The following is a 20,379-nucleotide window of genomic DNA, read 5'->3' as shown; positions in this document are numbered from 1 at the left end:
TGAAACTGATGTTAAAACTTTTAACAAGTAATAAAACAAATCATTTTGTAATGTTCTTCGTGGCGGTTAACAAATACGTAAGCGTTTTCTAGTTAAAGAAATTAACCGTAAGTTGGTTACGTCTTAATAACTATGATTATAATAAGCGCATTCTGTTAATTTTTTTTTTTTTCAACAACTGGTTACATAACATCGATATAGCCAAAGAAACCCGTCACAAAAAATCGGACTTTTCGAAAAATCGAAGATCTTTTCACTCGAAGATAATAATAACAAACTTAAAAGAAATTGTATAGTTGCAGTTGTAGTTGAAACAAACATTTGTTAGTTCGTGAATTTCGTTTTTGGTCATTGGAGTTCATACAACAACATTCATTAAAAGAGCTAAAGGCTATATCGAAAAACGCCTGTAAAAAGTTCTTCTAAGGCAGAAAAAACGCGAAATAAGTATGAAAAAAATATCGAAATATAATTTGGATTTATTAGAGAATCAATGGCCAACAGAAGATGAAAGTATTTGACCAAACTCTTTAAGAATTCAGATTTCTGTTTAAAAATAAGTGTTTTTTTGTAGTTTGATTAATGTTATGCTGACGATCGAAAAAATTGGTTAAAATTTTATTATGCCTATATTAATGTTGAAAGTATTAACATCAATTTTAAGCTCCGTTAGTAAATGATGTAAAAAATAAATTTATTTTTTAACTAATACTTTTACGATGATACAAAAATAAATTTGCGATAAAAAAGCAAAAATAAAATCATCGTGAATTACATTTTTTCATTTGTAAATATGATATACGATTTTACGATAATGATCAAAAAATGCTTTAAATACGATGGCATTTCTGATGTTTTTTATACTTTTTAAATACATAAATATTATGTAAAATTTATTGTTATTCCAATCAAAAACATTTATTTGTCAAACTGTTTGGTATGATTGGAAGAAATTTTTATTTATGTTACTATATAAATAGAAAAAGCATATTTGTAACTAAAATATCACTGCATAGCTACTGCAAAAAAAATCTTCCTCTACTTTCAGAAAATTTGTAAGTAGCTCACCAACAAAATTAAGTATGTGTAGCCATGCATTTTATAATTTATATTCCAAAAATATCATTCACATACCTGTGAATTTCTTTTTATGAATTTTATTCCTTTTCACAATCAAAAAATACATTACTTGATCTATCACTACTACGGCTACTATCATCGTTTGAAGTTTTACCATCATCAACAGTTATGTCGTTACTTATTAATGGTTGTAAAACTGATCTTATGTTTGCAAATAAATTAGGGAACATTGTTTCTTGTTGGCTTAAGAATGAACGCATTTCAGTTTTTTCTTTTATCGGTGAATGTTGGATTTTTTTGGATTTATCAATAATTATTGATATATTTCGACTTTCGACAAATTGACGAATTGATTCTTCTCGTACATAAATTAATGGTCGTATTATACGTAAATTATGATCTCTGTAAATAAATAAAAGTAAAAATTATAAATTATTAGGTAATGCTAGGCTTTGGACTATAAATATTTCAACGACAATAATAAAATTTAAAAGATTGTTCGACTGCCGCTAACAGAATACTGGAGAAATTCCGGGGAGTCTGCCAATTCAAACAACCATCTAATATATTATATATGCTAATAGTTAAAAATGTGTTTATTTCATCAGCTTTCAATATAAAGTTTATTTCTAATGTCTTTGTGTAGCCATATATAAAAGATCCGCTTAACTCAATACAATATAATATATTATACGGATTAAGTGATCGTAACGCTTTCGCAAATCGTAATTATTATGAAAGTAAATATCTTATAAGAACGAAGGACGAAGTGGATCACTCAAATCTTATATAGATTAATTTAAACTCAAAAGAACATGACGATAGAAAATACTGAAATTTAAAAAAACTAATAAATAACAGCTGGCGATATTTATTATTTCAGAACTATTCTCAAAGATATTTGGAGGTTGTCAGGCTACTGCTAACAGACTTCGAGCAAAAATCAAATATGTTAAAAATGAGAAAATATTTATTTGGAGTTTCGTTAACTCGAACGTCATACATTTTGATGTGAATAATTGATATCCAAATTTTTAGGTAAGTAAATACTTACTTTACAACACATAAAGCTTTCATTGTTTGTAATTTGCCATTTTGAAAAATAGACTTTACGAATTCTTCAGCCAAATCATCCAAATGATGTCCGACTGCCAAAACATTAAAACCTTCTTTTTTCGATAATGTATATAGTTGTGCTTGTATTTTGGAATTTATGAATGCGGAATCGTCAAGAGTTGTGGAATATTGTGCAAGTGTTTCATCAGTAGATTCAGAAATATCTGCAAGTAAATAAATCGAAAAAGTTTTATATATTGTACATCGATCATGCAAAGAGATGCGATAACGCATGGAAAGAATCTAATCAAAATTTAAGCCTTTAATTAGCTCGAATCATGACAATGTTTGTGAAAAATCATTTAATATTTGAAATATTGAAAAAATTATTTATTATACAACTTTCGTTTAGGGGCAAAATGATTTTCTCATTATCTCTGTGCATACTAACATAAAAAAAATTTCGTTTTGAAGACTCGAAATTTTACATGTTAAACTGTTGGTTAAATCTTTGCTCTACATGCAAAGAATGCAAAGACTGTTATTTGTATTTTTGTTAACTTCGGAATTTACTTATCAGTGATTACTTTCTTTTGATAAATTCATAAATTGGCTTGAAACTAATTAATGCACATTAAATTCGATGAGTGTAACATATTTATCAAGTAATGATAGATAAGAAAATGAAAAAATCACGCAACCGTTAAGAATCGATTTACTGGTCTCTCAACAAATAATTAATTTTTATATATTTACTTACTTAAATTTTGATTTACTTCGTCTAATTGATAATATTTGATATTTAATGATTCTAAATAAGAAACTAATGTCGTAGTGTCGTATAAGGCCTTTGAATGATATATTGCAGTAGCACCAATCGTGAAGTCAATGCCTTTATTTTGTAAATAATACTGATATTGGAGTAGAGTGTGTAATAATGTTAACGAACTAATATCACCAGCTACACAAATTAATACTTTATCTCCATGGAGTATCATATCGAATTCATTTGTGGCCTGAAAACAAAATTATATTATTTTATTAAACTATCAAGAAGAATTAATAAGCATGTAATCGGAAGAAAATTTCGAAGTATCCTCAATTATTAGATAAAATTTTTTTAAAAGTTGACCTTAGATTTACTCAAAACAAAAGATAACTTATATAAAGAAGTCATCGTTAAATTTACTGAACACAAAACAAAAGACAATTCTCATTTTAACTGTCGAAGTTGGCTACTTGGCTTAGCCAAGACAACTTGATCTAAGCGTACTGATAAGCGATTATTTCCATTAATCGTGAATCAACGAAAATATAGAACCAAAGTTCATGATTCATAAATAAATAAAAATGAATACGAACTAAAATATTTCGTGAAATCGTCACCAAATCAGCAGATTACTTTGTAGAATAAACATTGATTAACTAGTTGATACCGATGCGATGACGATTACATTTGAAAAAGCGAAAAATATTTTTTTTATTGTACAAAAGCTGAACCAAATATTTATAAATTTTAAACTGACCTCTAAAACTGGTTTCCAAATATTTTTTGGTGGAGTATACCAAGCTTTTTTATCATCCGGAGAATCAAATTTAAGCCGTTCATCAATTTGTTGTGCTAAATCACTAGTTGAGTCTTTAGTTTCTTGAATATCACTACCAACAGGCCGTTGCGAATAGAAGGTTCTTGGACTAGGAAATACACCATTGTTTTTACGTAATCGCCGACATGTTGATGATTCGGAACTACTACGTTGTTTATGATCAGAATTAATGTTTGCCTGTGATAAAACTGAATCTTGTTCTTGAAAAGATAAATTGATACCACTATCTTGGGAACTGACACTGTTAATTGTAGGCCAAACATGAGGATGTGCTTTTATATCTAAATCTAAACTAGAATGATCGTCACTTAATTTGGAACTACTGTGTGATTTATTTAATGGATTAACAATCGATTCAGTTGACAAATTATCATTCTCTTGACTCGCTCTACTATGCTTTGGTATAGCGCCTGTGCAAAGTTGTAAACGCTCTGAGCTAAATCGACTCTGTCTAGATGGCTTATCAAGTTGAATATCAACAGCGCTAACCATTTCACGAATTTCAGATTTTACTTCACTTGCCATTTCTTTTGAAACACCTACTAAATATTCGCAAACATCATTTGCCGATACTGAATCACCACGACTTTCATCGCTAGAACTATTATGTCTTTCGGCCATAAATGGTAAACTACTCATATCTACGGAATCTGTATTTTCTAATACATCTTCAACACAGGAAATCACTCCTCGAATTTCAGATTTAATTTCTGTAGCCAATTCTTTTGTCACTTCTTTTAAATATGCCTGAAGATTGTCAGTATTATGACGCGATAGAGCTAAATTTGGCGATGCGCGACCAACAATACTACAGTCACTTCCAGATCCACTTGATCCACTCGTGTGGGTAATACTATTTTGTGGAGACATAACAACTTCTTGTTCGAATGCAACTAAGTCATTATGACTAACATAATGTCCATTTCTTACTACAGCTCCACCAATGCGTACAGGAATTTGTTGAGGACTAAGTGATGGTGGTGATGAGTTTTCAGAACCTAAACTGTAGCATCGATTTCGAGCAAATAGCGGGGAATTAATTTCAGCTACTTTTTTCAATTTGGGAGTAGCACTTACTGTAACAGCTCCACCGACTGCAAATTGAACGGGTTGCACAGTTCGAGGACTTTCATCATGGGTCATATATTTGGCGAATCCAGTGGGTGTTGACGGTGGCAAGGGATAATAAAATGGACTTTTATCATCCATTACAGGTAAACTAAAATGTCTCGGTGATCCATAAGGAGTTGCGTTATGAGTACGTTGTTTTGGACTTTGTTGTTCCGTAAAACTATGCCGTGAGCCAAAAAATGTAACCGGTTGAAAAGGTACATCATGCTTGACATTTTGTGAATTACCAAGTAATAAATCTTGCGCTTCACTTGGTAACATAAACCACCGTAATTTTTCAGTTTGTGCATCTAACATTAAACATTGTTCAGAAACTGGATGTTTTTGTGCCATTTTTCGAGCACGATTGAATATATTTCTAGCTGTCTGGAGGCAATCAGCATAACTTTGTGGAAATGTCCCAGGCCCCGATATTCTACGCTCATTTGTGAGCATTTTTCCGTCTGTGTATCTGATAGAAGATAGCCATTTACGATCTTTACACATCATGTTAGTATGATGACGCCATTCACCGGTTTCTTGACTTAAAACATATTGAGGTAATAATTTCCAACCTTCGGTTGCTACCATTTTAATAGCTTCCATTACATAAGTAACTTCTGGTTCAGACATACAATACGGTAAACTGATTCGTGTAAATCCTGGGCGAAGTACTTCCAAATTTGAATGTTTTGAAATATATCTCGTTTGTAATTGTTCTGAAACTCTGAAAATTAAAAAGATCCAAAAATAAAATTTAATCAAAATCCTTAAAATAAAAAATAACTTGAATATTACCTATCTTCTGTTAAAATACTTTCATATTCTGCAGCGAGATCATCGTCTATTCCCAGTAAATCTTGAGCATATGGCCCAGCACATGCGCATCCAGCACGCCCTTGAATTCCAAATACATCATTTAGCACAGCACAAACGAAATTATGATGTAAAAATGTTCCACGTGGATGACGTACCATAAATGAGAAAATCGGCAAACGTTTTTGTATTTGACATCCACTTCCCAAAAGTAATATTTCGGGAATTGTACGAATGTGTGCCAACATATTTCTATAAAAATATAAAAATGCAAAATTAGTTTTAATTATCTCCTAAAATATAATCTAATAAAAATGTTTTTCTTAATTTAACATCATATTTCCAAGATAGACACACATAGCTCAGCGTTCCTTCTGTAGCAGTTGAACTCGAAAAATAATTTTGTTTTTATGAAATAACCCTTTTTTTAGTACGGAAAATTTTACTGCGCAAACTTGTAGTAGATGGGAAAAAATTTCTGATTAGGAAATTCTCAAAGGGGCGGTTATTCTTCACATCTTAAAATGTAATTACATTATTCAAAAAATTGGGTATACGGGCGTATTACCTTAAAATATACTTCCTCTTTCGTATGCAGTTTAATGTCTGCGATTATTCAAGTGTGTTTATTAAATCATAAATTCAAGCAGCCACTATAATTACAATCGAATTGGAAGGGCGTTATGTTTGAAGGTTTTATAAAATGCAAAGACATTATTATAACTTAAAAAGTAACTTTAACAATTTTTTTAATAATAAAAATAAAATTCTGGTGTCAAATACTCTTAACAACTCTATATACAAACGTATGATTTTAACTAATTTGAATTTTCGAAAGTAGCGGAAAGCATTTCCTATTACCGGTAGCTAGGGGCGGCAAAAAAAAATCTTTAATATCGATATATCGAAATTCGACATACCGAAATAGGAGTATCAATATATAAAGAATAACCCCTGATAACCTATATCCAGCACCTAAGGCAATATCCAGCACGAAAAAAGGATCGGGAATTAAATCTAGACGCTATACTTATATTATTTGTTTGACTTTAGCAAACTCCGGTAGTTTTCGTTCCTGGAAAGGACCGAGGGTATAATTTAAACAGAACTTAGTTGTAAAGTGGGTCTCGCTTTGAAAATACAAGTCCGTACACCGTTTGTCAATTTTGTTTCAAATTTGGAAGGAATTTTCCGAAGGAATTTTCATCTAATCGACTTCGACTCCACTAGCACGTTATAGTCTGCATATAGAGGTAAAAATTATTATTTCTTAAATTTATGTAGCAATTAAATTATATTTACAATTTAATTCTCCTCCGCGTCGCTAAGAAGATAATAATTTTGTAGAATAATAAAAGATAATTGTAGGTTTGATATGCAAATGAAGGATATGCAATATTATTGTAGAGAGATGATCGCCTTGATATGTCTGCAATTTCGGAATTTATGCCTTTTGACTTTTTTTTTTAGTTGGCATTGCTTTAATATAATGTTAGACAATATTATTGTTGATAAATTTATCAATGTTGACCCTGGCATCAATTTAAAAAAAAAAAATCATTTTTTGCAATGAGATATGACTGACATACGATGGGGTTGTTACAATTAACTTTTTTTCCGTATATATTAAATGTGCATGTTAATTTCTAAATTAAAATATTTCCTACTAGAAAATAGAAAGTATTTAAATAAAAAATGAAATTGTTATTAAAAAAATATTTTTTAAACCTTGCAAACGAGAAAATTAATTTAACAGTCATTTCCGTTAGAATACAAAATTTATAAACAGTAGTATTTATATTTTGGATTTATACCTGATATTTTAATGGTGTGTTAGTCACATGATTTGCGGGTGAGTTAAATAATTATGAAAAGCGGTTTAGGTGCGACCCGAAAGGTACACACGACTAACTGCCCAGTGGGAAGGATAAAAAAATATCATATGTTTTAATATTTATAATAGTTTTTGTAAATTTTTTTTCTTCACTTTTCCGTGGACCCCCCCCCCCCCCCCACCCCCACTGGTTTCGCCCCCTACACCCTCCATGACGTTAACTATATAAATTATAAGTGATAAAAAACGGCTTGACGGATTTTTTTCTAACCTAATCAGGCCTAAGTTACATAATTATGCGTTAAATGAAACTGGTCCCATGTCAATATTATCATTTGTTTTCGAGATATGCGAGACGAAAATTGAATCAGTTTGTCACATGACAAACTAAAAGGTTACATTTTTGTTCCAAATAAGTTTACTCTTAAAGTTTTCTTTTTTTTCCTGTCAATACTTTTAACAATTAAACATACCTTGAAATTTTTTCTGCTTTTGACATAATAGAAGTCACACCAACAGTTTCTTTTAATTGCACAGCTAAAGCTGCTCGAATTGATTCAACAACAGCGGCCGTTGCACCTTCTTGACGTAGCTCAGTATCCTAGAATCATTAACGAATACAAAAAATTCTTTTAAATAACATAAAAACATCGAGAGCAATAACAATTGAATAATCTAAATACAAATATCACAAACTAGAACATCCATGTAAAAAAAAAATCATAAAAATAAAAAAACAAATTTTACTTTTAATTATTTTTTTTAGAACATTCTTTTTAAAGTAATTAATATTTTCTTACTACATACTTTTTTATGTCACATTTTATATTTTTTAAGTTGCTAAAAAAGAAAATTTATTATTAGCTTCACAGGTGAAATAATATCGTAAATCGATGTGACAGAGAGTTGAAAAAAACAAATTGAAGAAATTTATGGTTTTTTTATAGACAGTTATATAAAAAAATATGTACTGAAGTAATCGTTTTATTTACTAAAGTGTGTTGTACCCAAACGAGGAATTCTATAGATTTTGAAAAAAAACCGACAAATATGGGGTTTTTAATTATATAAGATTCATCTTATTTTGAAGCCTTGTTTATGGAAAACTGTTAAATCTACAGCCGCCATCATCTTACCAAAGTTTCAAGCGTCCAGAAAAATTTCCAGGCAAACCTGAATGCTTGAATTAAAAGGCAGTTTTCTCATTGCAAACATACTGCCTTGAAAAGTGTGCTCTTTCGATTGATTATTGGTTCAAAAAGCTACACCTTAAAGTTTTACATCACTAAGACTTCAAATGTAACAATTTTCCATTTTGTATCGTACCTGGCTGGCACTATCCTCTCAAAAACTGCCAAGTTAAAATCAGTTTAAAATTTGAAAGTTTCACTGAATTCCATAACAAGATGGAAGTTATGTTTCGTGACATAAATAATAATTATTAGCTTGAAATTAATTAAAAAAGGTGAAAAAAACAATTAACTGAGTTAATTGTTGAAATACCATGTAAAGGCAGTGTTGATTACCTAATCGTTTCTTTTTTTACGTCATGAAACTAAATAACACTAGTCACTCTTAGATTATGTGGTGTCACACACTGATAATCCCATATAATACATACTTTATAATGTTATAAACTAATTTGCGCCCTCACAAGTAAACAGTGTTGTTTACGAAAAATGTTTCAAACAAAAGTTGTTTATATTTTTATAAGGAACATTTTTTATATTTAATTTTTTGATCTATCTGTAATGGTTTACAAGATGAGTCCTGCGGACCCAAAGGCCTATGCTGCTCATTTACGAACTCAACTTCACTTTTCCTGAGAAAAAATTTCAGCTTGATATCTCTTTTCGTTTTTGAGGTATTGTAATCACAGACGGACGGACGGACAACCGAGAATAGACATTTGAGGTGATTTTATGAACACCTATACCAAAATTTTGTTATTAGCATCAATATTTTTAAGCGTAATAAATTTGAGACTAAACTTTGTATACCTTGATATATTTCATATATACATGGTACAAAATAGTGAATGTACCTAATTCTAATTCTAACTCAAATGCATTATGTTAACTTGTACAAAAAAACAATTTTTGTAAGAATAGATTTAGAATTCCTTGTTTGAGTACGATTTCTTTCTAACAAACTATTATAGAAAAAGATATAAACAAACTATTACTAATATAAAAGATACTGTTTAAAGTCAATTTATATTTATTTATCTTACCTGGACATATTGTTCCATGCTAGTAAAATGATGATCTAACATTTGAATACAATAATCAGGGATAGTTCGTCGAAATAATGATTTTTTTGCGATAAGAATTCCTGAAACAAAAAAAATTTTGTCTAAAAAATAGTTCAGCTATTGAAAAGAAAAAATAAAATTCAACTAAGTGCAGGAAACTAAAAATATTAGGGATTTGCATATCATTATTTCCGAACGAATAGAATTTTTATCGGTGAAAAAACAAAAACGTGTAAAAAATGATTCTAAAATTAAAAAAATGAGAATACGTTGCTTCCGTTTTTTTATTGCAGTCATAATAAAATGGAACGGATTGTTTGTTGTAAAACCTGACTAGACACTAAATAGGAAAACATTCATAGCATATTTCTTCCATCTTTGCTATCGTATGTAATATAATAATTAAATTGAACTTGGCCTAAAGACCTACACACATATAAACGGCCTCACTATGAATTGCCAGACTAAAATGCATTTATCATCTAGATCCGATTTAAGAAAAATTATTTTTATCTTTCTTAATTTAATTAGAATTTTGCTTTAATTTGATGTTACACAATTCAGTTGTTAATTAATGTGCATACGCCAGTCGAATGCTACATTAAAATCGCAAAACGCGATGTAAAGCTACTTTCCTCCATTCTGAGATTGAAAAAATAACACATTTTTCTTAGAATCGAATATTGCATTTTAGATTTTTCAAGAATTTGTATTTCGAAAACTAAGATTCTAGAGAAAAAATCACAAGAGTACTTTTTTGCTTAAAACTGATTTAAAAAGAAAATTCAAAATTTTGTAGGTACTCTGTATTTTTTAAAAGCGTATGTACTTCCGAATTGTTATGAAAAACTAGAAAATAAAAACAGTTTTGGTATAATTCATGGCTTACTTTTACAGGTTTCGCAAGGAAGTAATATTTTATTGTTTTTAATACAAGTAAATTAAACGTCTGGTAACGATATAATTAGTTATTTAAACAAAGTCAAGCAAATTGATTACAATTCCACAAAATTCATAAACTCTTAACATTGACGGGTGTATTCAATTTTAACATATTCAACAATTCAAGAACTTGTTATTTAAGCAAATCAGAGAAAATAAATAATAATTGATTACAAGACTCGCTCCGTTCTACTCTGTTCTAACTTTGTCTAGAAATAATCAGTTTATTCTAAAATCGAATGAAGATTGTAATAAATATTTATATATAAATTCATGGTGAAATAATTAAATGGGTGAACTTATTGTATTTTTAAACTGTACTCGAAAGGAAACTTGTTGTATAATATTCTATGCTTGTTATTATTAACCAAGCAATGAACTGTACTTTAAAAAATATTTTACTTTACATTTATTGTTTCGTATTTCGTTTATCCTTTTTATTTATTTATAAATAATAAATACAACCTCACTTCATATCTCCAATGTCTTTTTTTTACAGTTATAAATTACAAATATTATTGTTATTGTTTTACAGAAAAATTATTGTTAAAAATAATTATATCTGTCTCTAAAAAGTGAAACAAAATATTAAAAACAACAGTGGCGGATGTACCTATGTATATATATTACAGTCGCCCTAGATCATTCATATAATTTAAGCCTGATCACAATATTTAAGGGATGTAAGGGATGGAGGGGAAGATCAATTGCTGAGTAGTTTTTCAGCTTTTAGCGCGCTATTTAATTCTCTCAAGACTCCCTAAGAATTTTTATAGAATCAACATTTATTCTCTAAAGTACATTTAGTAGAAGTAGTTGTTTGATATTTATGTTACTAAAAAAACTTAAAAAATTAAAAAAAAAAAATTCTAAAAAAGAAAAGGAAGCAGTTTTGTCTTTAAAACACTTATTATTTTTTTGATCCTGCAGTTATGGAAGTTTAAACTTCAGTACTTCTTATATTGCATGATATAGACAAAAATATTTATTTGATATGATTTCAGAAATATCAAGATCCTGTTTGCCCGATGCTGCTCATTTACGAACAAAAGCCCATATTTCAGAGTCTAGGTTAGGTTAGAGTGGCTGTCCTGGGGTGGGACACACCTAGACCATAGGGCCCGTAGTGATACCGAAAAAGACGTTGGCCCTTCCTCGACCACTACTGCAGGAATGCTTCGACATCGACGGACTTTAGGTCGGAGGGGTCGTCAAAGAGAGGCTGGCTCAAGTACGTCCAGTGACAGAGAAGATGAGACATTGCCTCCTCCTCCTCACCACTGTGACAGCTCCTGCAGTAGTCGTGATACAATGCCAGGCCCAGGCATTCAGCATACCTGTCGCCAGTGTCCTCTTTCAGATCCTAGCATGCCATACAAATTTCAGCTCGATAGATTTTTTTCATTTTTAAGTTATCGTACACACGGAGACAAATGGAAATGAACTAATTAGGTGAGTTTATGAAAACCTATACCAGAATTTTGTTGTAATATTAATATTTCGTAGCGTTACAGATTTGGGACTAAACTTAATATACTACGATATCTTTATATACATATATAAGGTACAAAAACTGTTAGCTACGCCAATGAACTTATCTCCTCGAATGCAGACAACAGTGCAAACAAAATATGTATTAAAGGTGAGTGAATTAGTAATACCAATAGTCAGAGATTGTATCAGTTCAAGTATAGTATTTTTATTATCAAAGTTTATTCATCCGGATAAATTTTATTGATTCAAAGTAGTCTACTTAATAAACATTCTATAAATATGATAATCTGAATATCTATTTATATAAATACATTCTGTGATTGCGTAAACATAAGTTTATCACAATGCAGGATAACTAATTATACCATTCATTGACTAGATAATAAATTTCAATAATGATTCAAATTTTATAGAGAAAATTAAATTTTGGACATAATTCCATTCACACATGGAGTTAGAAGCACAATCCGAGTTGACAGATTACTTAAAGAAGTAGCAGGGTTATTAGTCTGGTTGATGCAGAGGATATTTTTAATGGCCCCTCTTTACTTTGTGCTAGCATTAATAAAGCTTGAGAAAAATCTTTTGCCAATTATAGTCAAGCTAAGAGTATCGTCTGACGTTGTGCGCCTGACGCAATATACTGCTCTTATCAAATCTAATGCAAGCGTTGTCTATGATATGTCACTGTTTCTGGTGCGGCTGTAGCTGGTTTGATTCAAAACAAAATTCTTAAAAAAACCATTGAAGCAATTATTTCTCAGACAATTATTTTCATTTTTGGTGGAATTTTTTCATATCCACCAGCGCCTAGATATATTTTTGATAAAAAGATTATTTTGATTGCAAAATAATTGATCAAGGTTTAATAAAAAAAGTGAAAACAAACAATTGACTGAGTTAATTGTTGAAATACTATATATTTACGTCGTGTAAGTAAAGAAAGATAGCCATTCTTAAACACAAAGTAATTACAGTATCTTGCCTCTCACTTCCTCAGTATATGAAATAAATACCTGTACACATACTATATAATGTTTCTACCCAAATTTGCGTCTTCACGGGTTAACAGTGAAGTTTACGAAAAAGTAAATATTTTTAACACTTAAACTTTTATTCAATCTCTAACCATTTACAGAATCTTGACATAGGTTGCTCGTTTACGAACTCGACCGCACTTTCTTTTTACGATCTGAGCTCGCTATTACAATTTTAGCTTGATATCTTTTTTCATTTCTGAATTATCGTGTCGACAGACGGCCAGGCGGACAGATATTCGGAAATGGACTAATTAGGTGACTAGATAAACACCTATACCAAAATTTTGTTCGTAATCAAAATTTTACAGGTTTCAAACTTGGGACTAAACATAGCATACCTTGATATATTTCATATATATATGGTATAAAAATATTTACAGTTAGATCATTAAGTATACATTTATAATACTGCTATATTCTTTTGCCATGCAAAACAAACGTTTATGATTCAACGCCTCCAATATCACCTTGCGTGGCGTTAATATACCGTTAATCAATAATTTGCCCCAAATGTATCAATAAGAAAAAATCAATAATTTGACAGACATATCCTGCGGCAAGACCATGCGTGTCGAATTTGTTTTCTTCCTAATATCATACGATAGCAAAAATGGGAGAATAATTTTTTAATTAATAAATAAAAATATTTTTTACCTGGAGTTTGTAAGCCACCAATAAATTTATGACCAGAAAAGAAAATAGCATCTTTAAATACGGTTGGTTGACTTAATTCAGGAAATTCTGGATTCATATCAATTTGTGTATAGGGTGCTGCTGTTGCATAGTCCCAAAATGATAATGCACCATATTGATGTAAAATTAATGTTGTCGCAACTGTATCCGTTTCAATACCCGTAATATTTGATACAGCTGAGAAACAACCAATTAACATTTTGCCATCATGATAATGCATTTGTAATTGATTTTCAAGATCATTTAAATCTAAATGACCTTCTTTTGTTTCATTGATTTTGACAACCTTGAAAAAAAGAAAAAAATAATTATAAAGAAATCTCGAAATGGGTAAAATGGCAAGTTAATTTAAATGACCAGAATCAGTTTAAATAAATTATTGATTTGGCAAGTTTCCGAAATGACCAACTCCTTCAGAATAAGGCGATCTGAACTTCGAGTAGTTTCGGCCTTTTAAATTTTATTTTACACAATAAAATTATCACTTACTTGAGCACCAATTTCTCGCCATGGTAATAAATTTGTATGGTGATCACATGAGCCAGCAAAAACGATCGGTGGTTCTACATCACCACGATGTAATCCAAGAACCGATAATAATTTTTGTACTGCTGCCGTAGACCCATGTCCAGCAAAAATGACAACATCATCATCGGATGCATTCACTGCATTTCGTATTATGTCACGGGCTTCTTGTCTGTAAACGAGAATAATGAATGACATATAAGTAAGATTTAATAATTTTTTTAATACCTATTATAAAGGTTCATGATTGCTTTTTGGATAGTTTTCTTTGATATTTAATTAATAAAACAGAAGAAGAATAAATTCTGGCTCAAAGTTAAGAAAATAAACACTTTCAAAATGTTTGAATTTGATCAAAAGTTGACTGGAATTAATTCGGAAAAAATTTACTCTCTTTAGAATCAAGAAATTTTGATGTTATTTTTTATTTTTTAAATATCGAAAATGTAATGATATAAATTTTCAAATAGAAATTTAAAAATAAGAAGCCAGTATTGGACAATGGAACTCCATCAGAATATTTTTGGCCATAATTTGAAAATATTTTATTCAAAAAAAATTTTTTTATTGAAATTTTGATCATCAGTAAACAAATTTTCACAAATGAAAGTAATCGTTAAAATTTGCATTGCATTAAATTAATGAGATAAAATTTAATAAGCACTAATTAAATTATTTTTGTGTTTTTGAATTAAATAATAATTTGAGTGATTATTTATGCGTACATACATTTTTATCTAAATATTTATAATAAAGAAACATTTATTTTAATTGAAATAATTATATGTAATTATTAAATTACAAAATATTAGGTGTGTTTAGATAATAAAAATTTATTGGTTGAAAAGAATATTGCAAAAGTATCATATTTGTAAGTATAAACAAATTATTAACAAATTAAATTTTCATAAATATGGTATAAAAATACTTGGTCAGGAAAAAGTTGCTTTCAAGAAAACTCAATATTAGATATTATTTCTTTTCTTATGGAAATTAGTCATATTTTGGTAAAATTATTTTTATTGAAAGAAGAAATTAATGATGCAGAAAAAAATATAAATCTAACTAACGTTTATGCGATAAAATAAATTAACTAGATAAAAATATAAAAATTTCCTGTTTTTTAAGTTTTATCTTATTAAATTTAGTAGGTTAATTATAATCTGTCACAGAATTAGTATGGCATGTTTATGACGTCAAATTCATAGAACAAATATATGATTAGTTTGTATGTCATGTAAAAGTATATTTCACAAAAATGTATGGACTTCATGTACATACTTATAAGTTCTCAAAATTTCACACCACGTACAATTTGAAGGCTTTATTTGAGGACTTTTATATTCGTCTCGATATCTAAACAAATTTTGTATTGTAAATATGTATTTCGATGCCAGTCTCGTTATCATCAGTATGAGTTAGCTGATCGTAGCTAATTATTCCACTGATTTTTTTATCATCTCTAACTTTCATACATATCATCTCGAAAGAGATATATTACTCATTGCTTATTTGGTGACACTGAGTTTTTATTTTTCCTTTTTATATATTTTCGAGATGTTAACATTAAGTTTTTTTGAAATAAATATATTTCAAAAACAAATTAGCAAAGAAGGGGTGCTACAGATTTAATGTGTCTCCGTATAAACTGATTTTGATTTTTGTTTTGGTTGAAAGGTAATTTGTTTCTGAGTGTTCTTAACTAAGTTTCAAGATTGACCAAACGGCTGACCAAGTTTTCTTGAAACATAGCTAAGAACACTTTCGAATCAGAGTACATTTCAAACATAAAATCAGATCTGTTTTAATTTATGTTTTATATAATTTAATGCAATATTTAAAGTAATGAAAATTATAGTTAATAAAATAATTATTAAATTTACAAAAATTTTTAATTATTCACCAATTACTTCTTTTATCGAATTTATCAAAAACTTCAAATAAATGAAAGTGGTTGAAATTTTTTTTATCGCGAATAAGTATCAGATAATAATGAATAAATAATAAAGTTATAATTAACATTTATTTTGAATTAAACATAAAATTAAATACAGGTAAAGTTAATGCTATACAATAAAAAATTTAACGCATTTTTTTGTCTGTCTCTTGCCTTTGATGTATAAATATAACTAAAGTTTAATGGATATAGTAAAGCAACTTAACTTTAAAAGCTAAAACAGTAGACTTTGATTGAACAAGTACAATATACTTATTATAGGTACTATTAAGCTGATTGAAAACCTACAGTATTGTAAAAAAGTTTTGGTTTATTGCACGGTACATGGATATAAACCAAATACATGCTTTGTAGTCAAGTAATGAGTTATTTTCAGCTTTACAATACTAAGCAACTACAAAAATATATAATAAATTGGGTGCAAGTGATGCTTATAAATTTGATAATATAGATATCGCTCTTCAATCATCAATACTCTATCTATAGTCGCCTCTGTTCTTCAAATGATGGATCATAATTAAATTAAAATTTTGTTTTTATATCATCGGCAACCTTATATTTTTATAGTATTATTATAAACTACAAGATTGTCTTAATATTTTAGATAGTTTTTTATGATACTCTCTAGATTTTTTGATATAGAAATATCCAATTGATCATTTTTTCAGTCAACTTTGAACGATAAAATGATAATAAAAAGCCCGATGACCTAGTAATTTTTTGTGATTTTTGGAAACTTTGTTAATCAAAAAATGTATTTATAAAGTATTATTGAAATCCCTAGTATTATTCAATCCTTGCATATCTCCTTAACATATTTGGATGAAAAATTATTTCGAAAACTGAATCGATTCGGCATATATATTTGATAGATATTATGCGTTCATCTCCAAATCAAATCTTAATTGCGGTGAACATTTTTTAGAAATGACTTTATAAATATTATTAATTATTTATTATAAAAAAATATTATAAAGAAATCAACCAAAAATCACATATATTAAAAAATATTACCGTTTTTAAAAAAGAGAGAATATTTTATATAATAATTAATATAATTATTATTATTTTTATATAATCATGTTATTATTATCATTATTATAATCAAAATAAATAATAATAATTTTATTTAATAAATAATGAATCAAAGAGAAATGCTTTTTCCATTAAATACTTACATTATTCAATATTCTTCTTTAATGTTTCTTTCAAGAATGTGTAATGATTATAAATATTGACAGTAGAAATTATGACAGGTCAAATGTTTTTATAATGATTTAATTAGATCGTTTCTGCACTCGCAATTCAGAAAGCGTAGCGTATTCTAAAGTATTGCTCAAAATTTAAGAACTGATGATATGATATACAACTCAAAAATAAAATAAAGTTCGGACACTATAACCCTGACAATTACAGAATCACGCTCTTAAAAGTATGAAAACAAGAAAATATTTTCATCTGAAATTGTTATGATAAGTAAAATCGTCATTACAATCGGGGGACATCTTTTCAATTCTGTGGAAAACTGTTTAATCTTAGAGGTACTGTAATGACGATTTTACTTATCATAACAATTTCAGATAAAAATATTTATTGTTTCCTTACTTTTAAAAGCGCGATTCTGTAATTGTTGGGGCTTTAGTTTTCGAACTTTATTTTATTTAAAACATTTTGGGGTTATAATTTCGTAAGAAAGTATAAAAACATACATATATATGAAAAGTGCTATCATAGCTTCATGTTCTCTAGAGGGCGTCGTATTCAATTTAATGTGACGGTACATAGCCTATAACCAGCGGACGCTCAAGATGCTTCTTACGATACTTCCATTGTATAGTCGGGGTAATGAAAACAAATAGGCTTAAAAATTATTCAGCCATTACTTTGAGCTTCGAATAAAACAGTAAATATCGATTAGTCAAACGTTGGCTATGGCATGGTATTCCGATTACCATAAAATAAAAATTTCCATTAAATTTGAAATTTAGGAAATGTATGTTAAAAGTTTTACAGCGAACATACAAAACTATAAAACACATTTTTCTTACCTAAATAGTGTAGATTGTAATGATGTAATATTTGTACTAGCATGTGTATTTCCATAACTTGGTAAAACTTCTTTTATAATATATTCTTCAATAAATTGTAATGATCGTCCAGATGCCACATAATCACAATATACAACTGTAAAAGAAAGGAAACCAATTATTAATTTATTTCATTCAATTCTTTTATTTATTTATAATAGGAAGTTATAATGATTATAAAGAGTCAAATTTGTTATCATGTACTTTTAGGAGGCAATATTTTATCGATATATATTTGTTGTTTTAACTCACATGAAAAAATTATTTTTGGAAAAGACCCCTTCAATTTTCAACTGAAACTAAAAATTTTAAAATGCTGTTCAAGATTTTTTAACAATTTGAAAAATAACAAAAAACAATTTTGTTAAATCAAAATATTTTTTTTCTTAGTTCAATTTTATTATGTAATATGCATTTGTCCAAAAATTTGTGTGTTGTATTATTAAAATATGCATGATTTAATTTTATAAATAGAGAGAGACGAAAAAAGCATGTGGTGGCGTCATAACTTGCGACTGTCATAGATACTACATATCAAAAGTTGTCTTGTAAGAAAAAGATAGATAAAATTATTTAATTGCTTATATCTTTCAAGTTTATCAATCGATTTTTATTTTTATTTCAGATATTTTCATTTATTCTAGCACACATTTCAAATTTTAACGAGAGATACAGGGATCGTCATCAGGGCAGAGGCCTATTCCAACAAGCACATATTATAATTATAATTTTAAGTAACAATTTTGTTTTTTTTGAACATTGTTTTTTTGTAAATGTATATGTTACAGGAAAAGTTGATCTTCCAGGAAGAGTTGACTCTTCCTAGGTAGAGTAGACTGTTACCTAGGTAGAGTAGGTCTTTTCAGTAAAAGTTGATTAAAACCGAAAAGTATGCAAATTTGATCGGCATGTTCTAGTCAGAGTTAACCATAGCTAGGTAAAGTATACTCTCTTTGTATTGAGATAGTAAAAGTTGACTTTTTGCAAGGAAACGATCTACCAGCTAATAAAAACAAATAAGAAAGACAAAACCTTTACTAATAAGTGTACATGGAAAACTATACGTAGTTGTAATGTGTAGACATAGAAATGTTTAAAAAAGGAACTAATAATAAAGAAAAATTATTATATAATAAAAATATGGTCAGGCTATACGGATACTACGGTGTGTATGTAGATGATAAGCGTGAACAAAATATTACTTAATTTTTTTTAGCTTCCGCAGATTTTCTGAGAATCAGTGAATGAATGCAATCACAGGGTTAATCATAAAGCCAAACAATCCGCAAACTTATGATAACTCGAACCCATTAAAGGTATGGCCAACCCGTGGATCAGTTAATGAACGCAATCCAAGGGAAAACCTACTTTTTCCTCAAGAAACTTGCGATAATATTCTCTCCGCGGTAATTATCTACTCCAAAATATTTTAACGTGAGACGCTATTCACACGGTAATTTTTGCTAAACTGTAATTTTAGCTCAAAATGTTACTTTTTTGGTAACATTTCAACTTTCAGCAAACAAGATATCAATCAAAACAAACGCACAATTAAAACACAAAATATATCTCTGTCGAACTTCCCAAGGAATCAACTTTTACTAATCCATAGCAGGCATAGTTAACTCAATTCTTAGGAAAAAGGCGTTTACTTATTTGGAATCAATCATTACTGATGTTTTTAGTAAGAGTTAACTCTGCTTAGCAAGAAGCAACTCTTCCTAACAATCAACTTTTCCTGTAACATATACATCAGAAGTATTTCTGTGAATGTTTATTGTGTATGACGTAGCTTCAAACTATCACATTATAGTTATTGAAGGTTGTTTACATTCATGCAATTTAATGCAGTATGAATTTAATTTCAAATAATTTTTTTTTTCT

General features: G+C 28.9%; 1 protein-coding gene across 1 annotated transcript in view; it reads right to left on the bottom strand.

Moving 5' to 3' along the window:
* Positions 1-930: 930 nt before the first annotated feature.
* Positions 931-20,379, bottom strand: part of LOC123292217 — a 126,272-nt gene continuing 106,823 nt past the window's right edge. The window contains exons 2-11 of the mRNA XM_044872785.1: positions 18,457-18,592; positions 14,416-14,623; positions 13,888-14,212; positions 9,737-9,837; positions 7,977-8,104; positions 5,652-5,921; positions 3,663-5,580; positions 2,897-3,152; positions 2,135-2,360; positions 931-1,482 (exon numbers count right to left, since the gene is read on the bottom strand). Of these exons, the coding sequence (XP_044728720.1) occupies positions 1,158-1,482; positions 2,135-2,360; positions 2,897-3,152; positions 3,663-5,580; positions 5,652-5,921; positions 7,977-8,104; positions 9,737-9,837; positions 13,888-14,212; positions 14,416-14,623; positions 18,457-18,592 (3,893 nt within the window). The 3' untranslated portion in view covers positions 931-1,157. The remainder of the gene's footprint in view (positions 1,483-2,134; positions 2,361-2,896; positions 3,153-3,662; positions 5,581-5,651; positions 5,922-7,976; positions 8,105-9,736; positions 9,838-13,887; positions 14,213-14,415; positions 14,624-18,456; positions 18,593-20,379) is intronic.

This window comes from Chrysoperla carnea, chromosome 2 (assembly GCF_905475395.1).
Source record: "Chrysoperla carnea chromosome 2, inChrCarn1.1, whole genome shotgun sequence".
NCBI classification, from domain to species: Eukaryota; Metazoa; Arthropoda; class Insecta; order Neuroptera; family Chrysopidae; genus Chrysoperla; species Chrysoperla carnea.
This window is presented reverse-complemented; position numbering and strand designations above follow the sequence as displayed.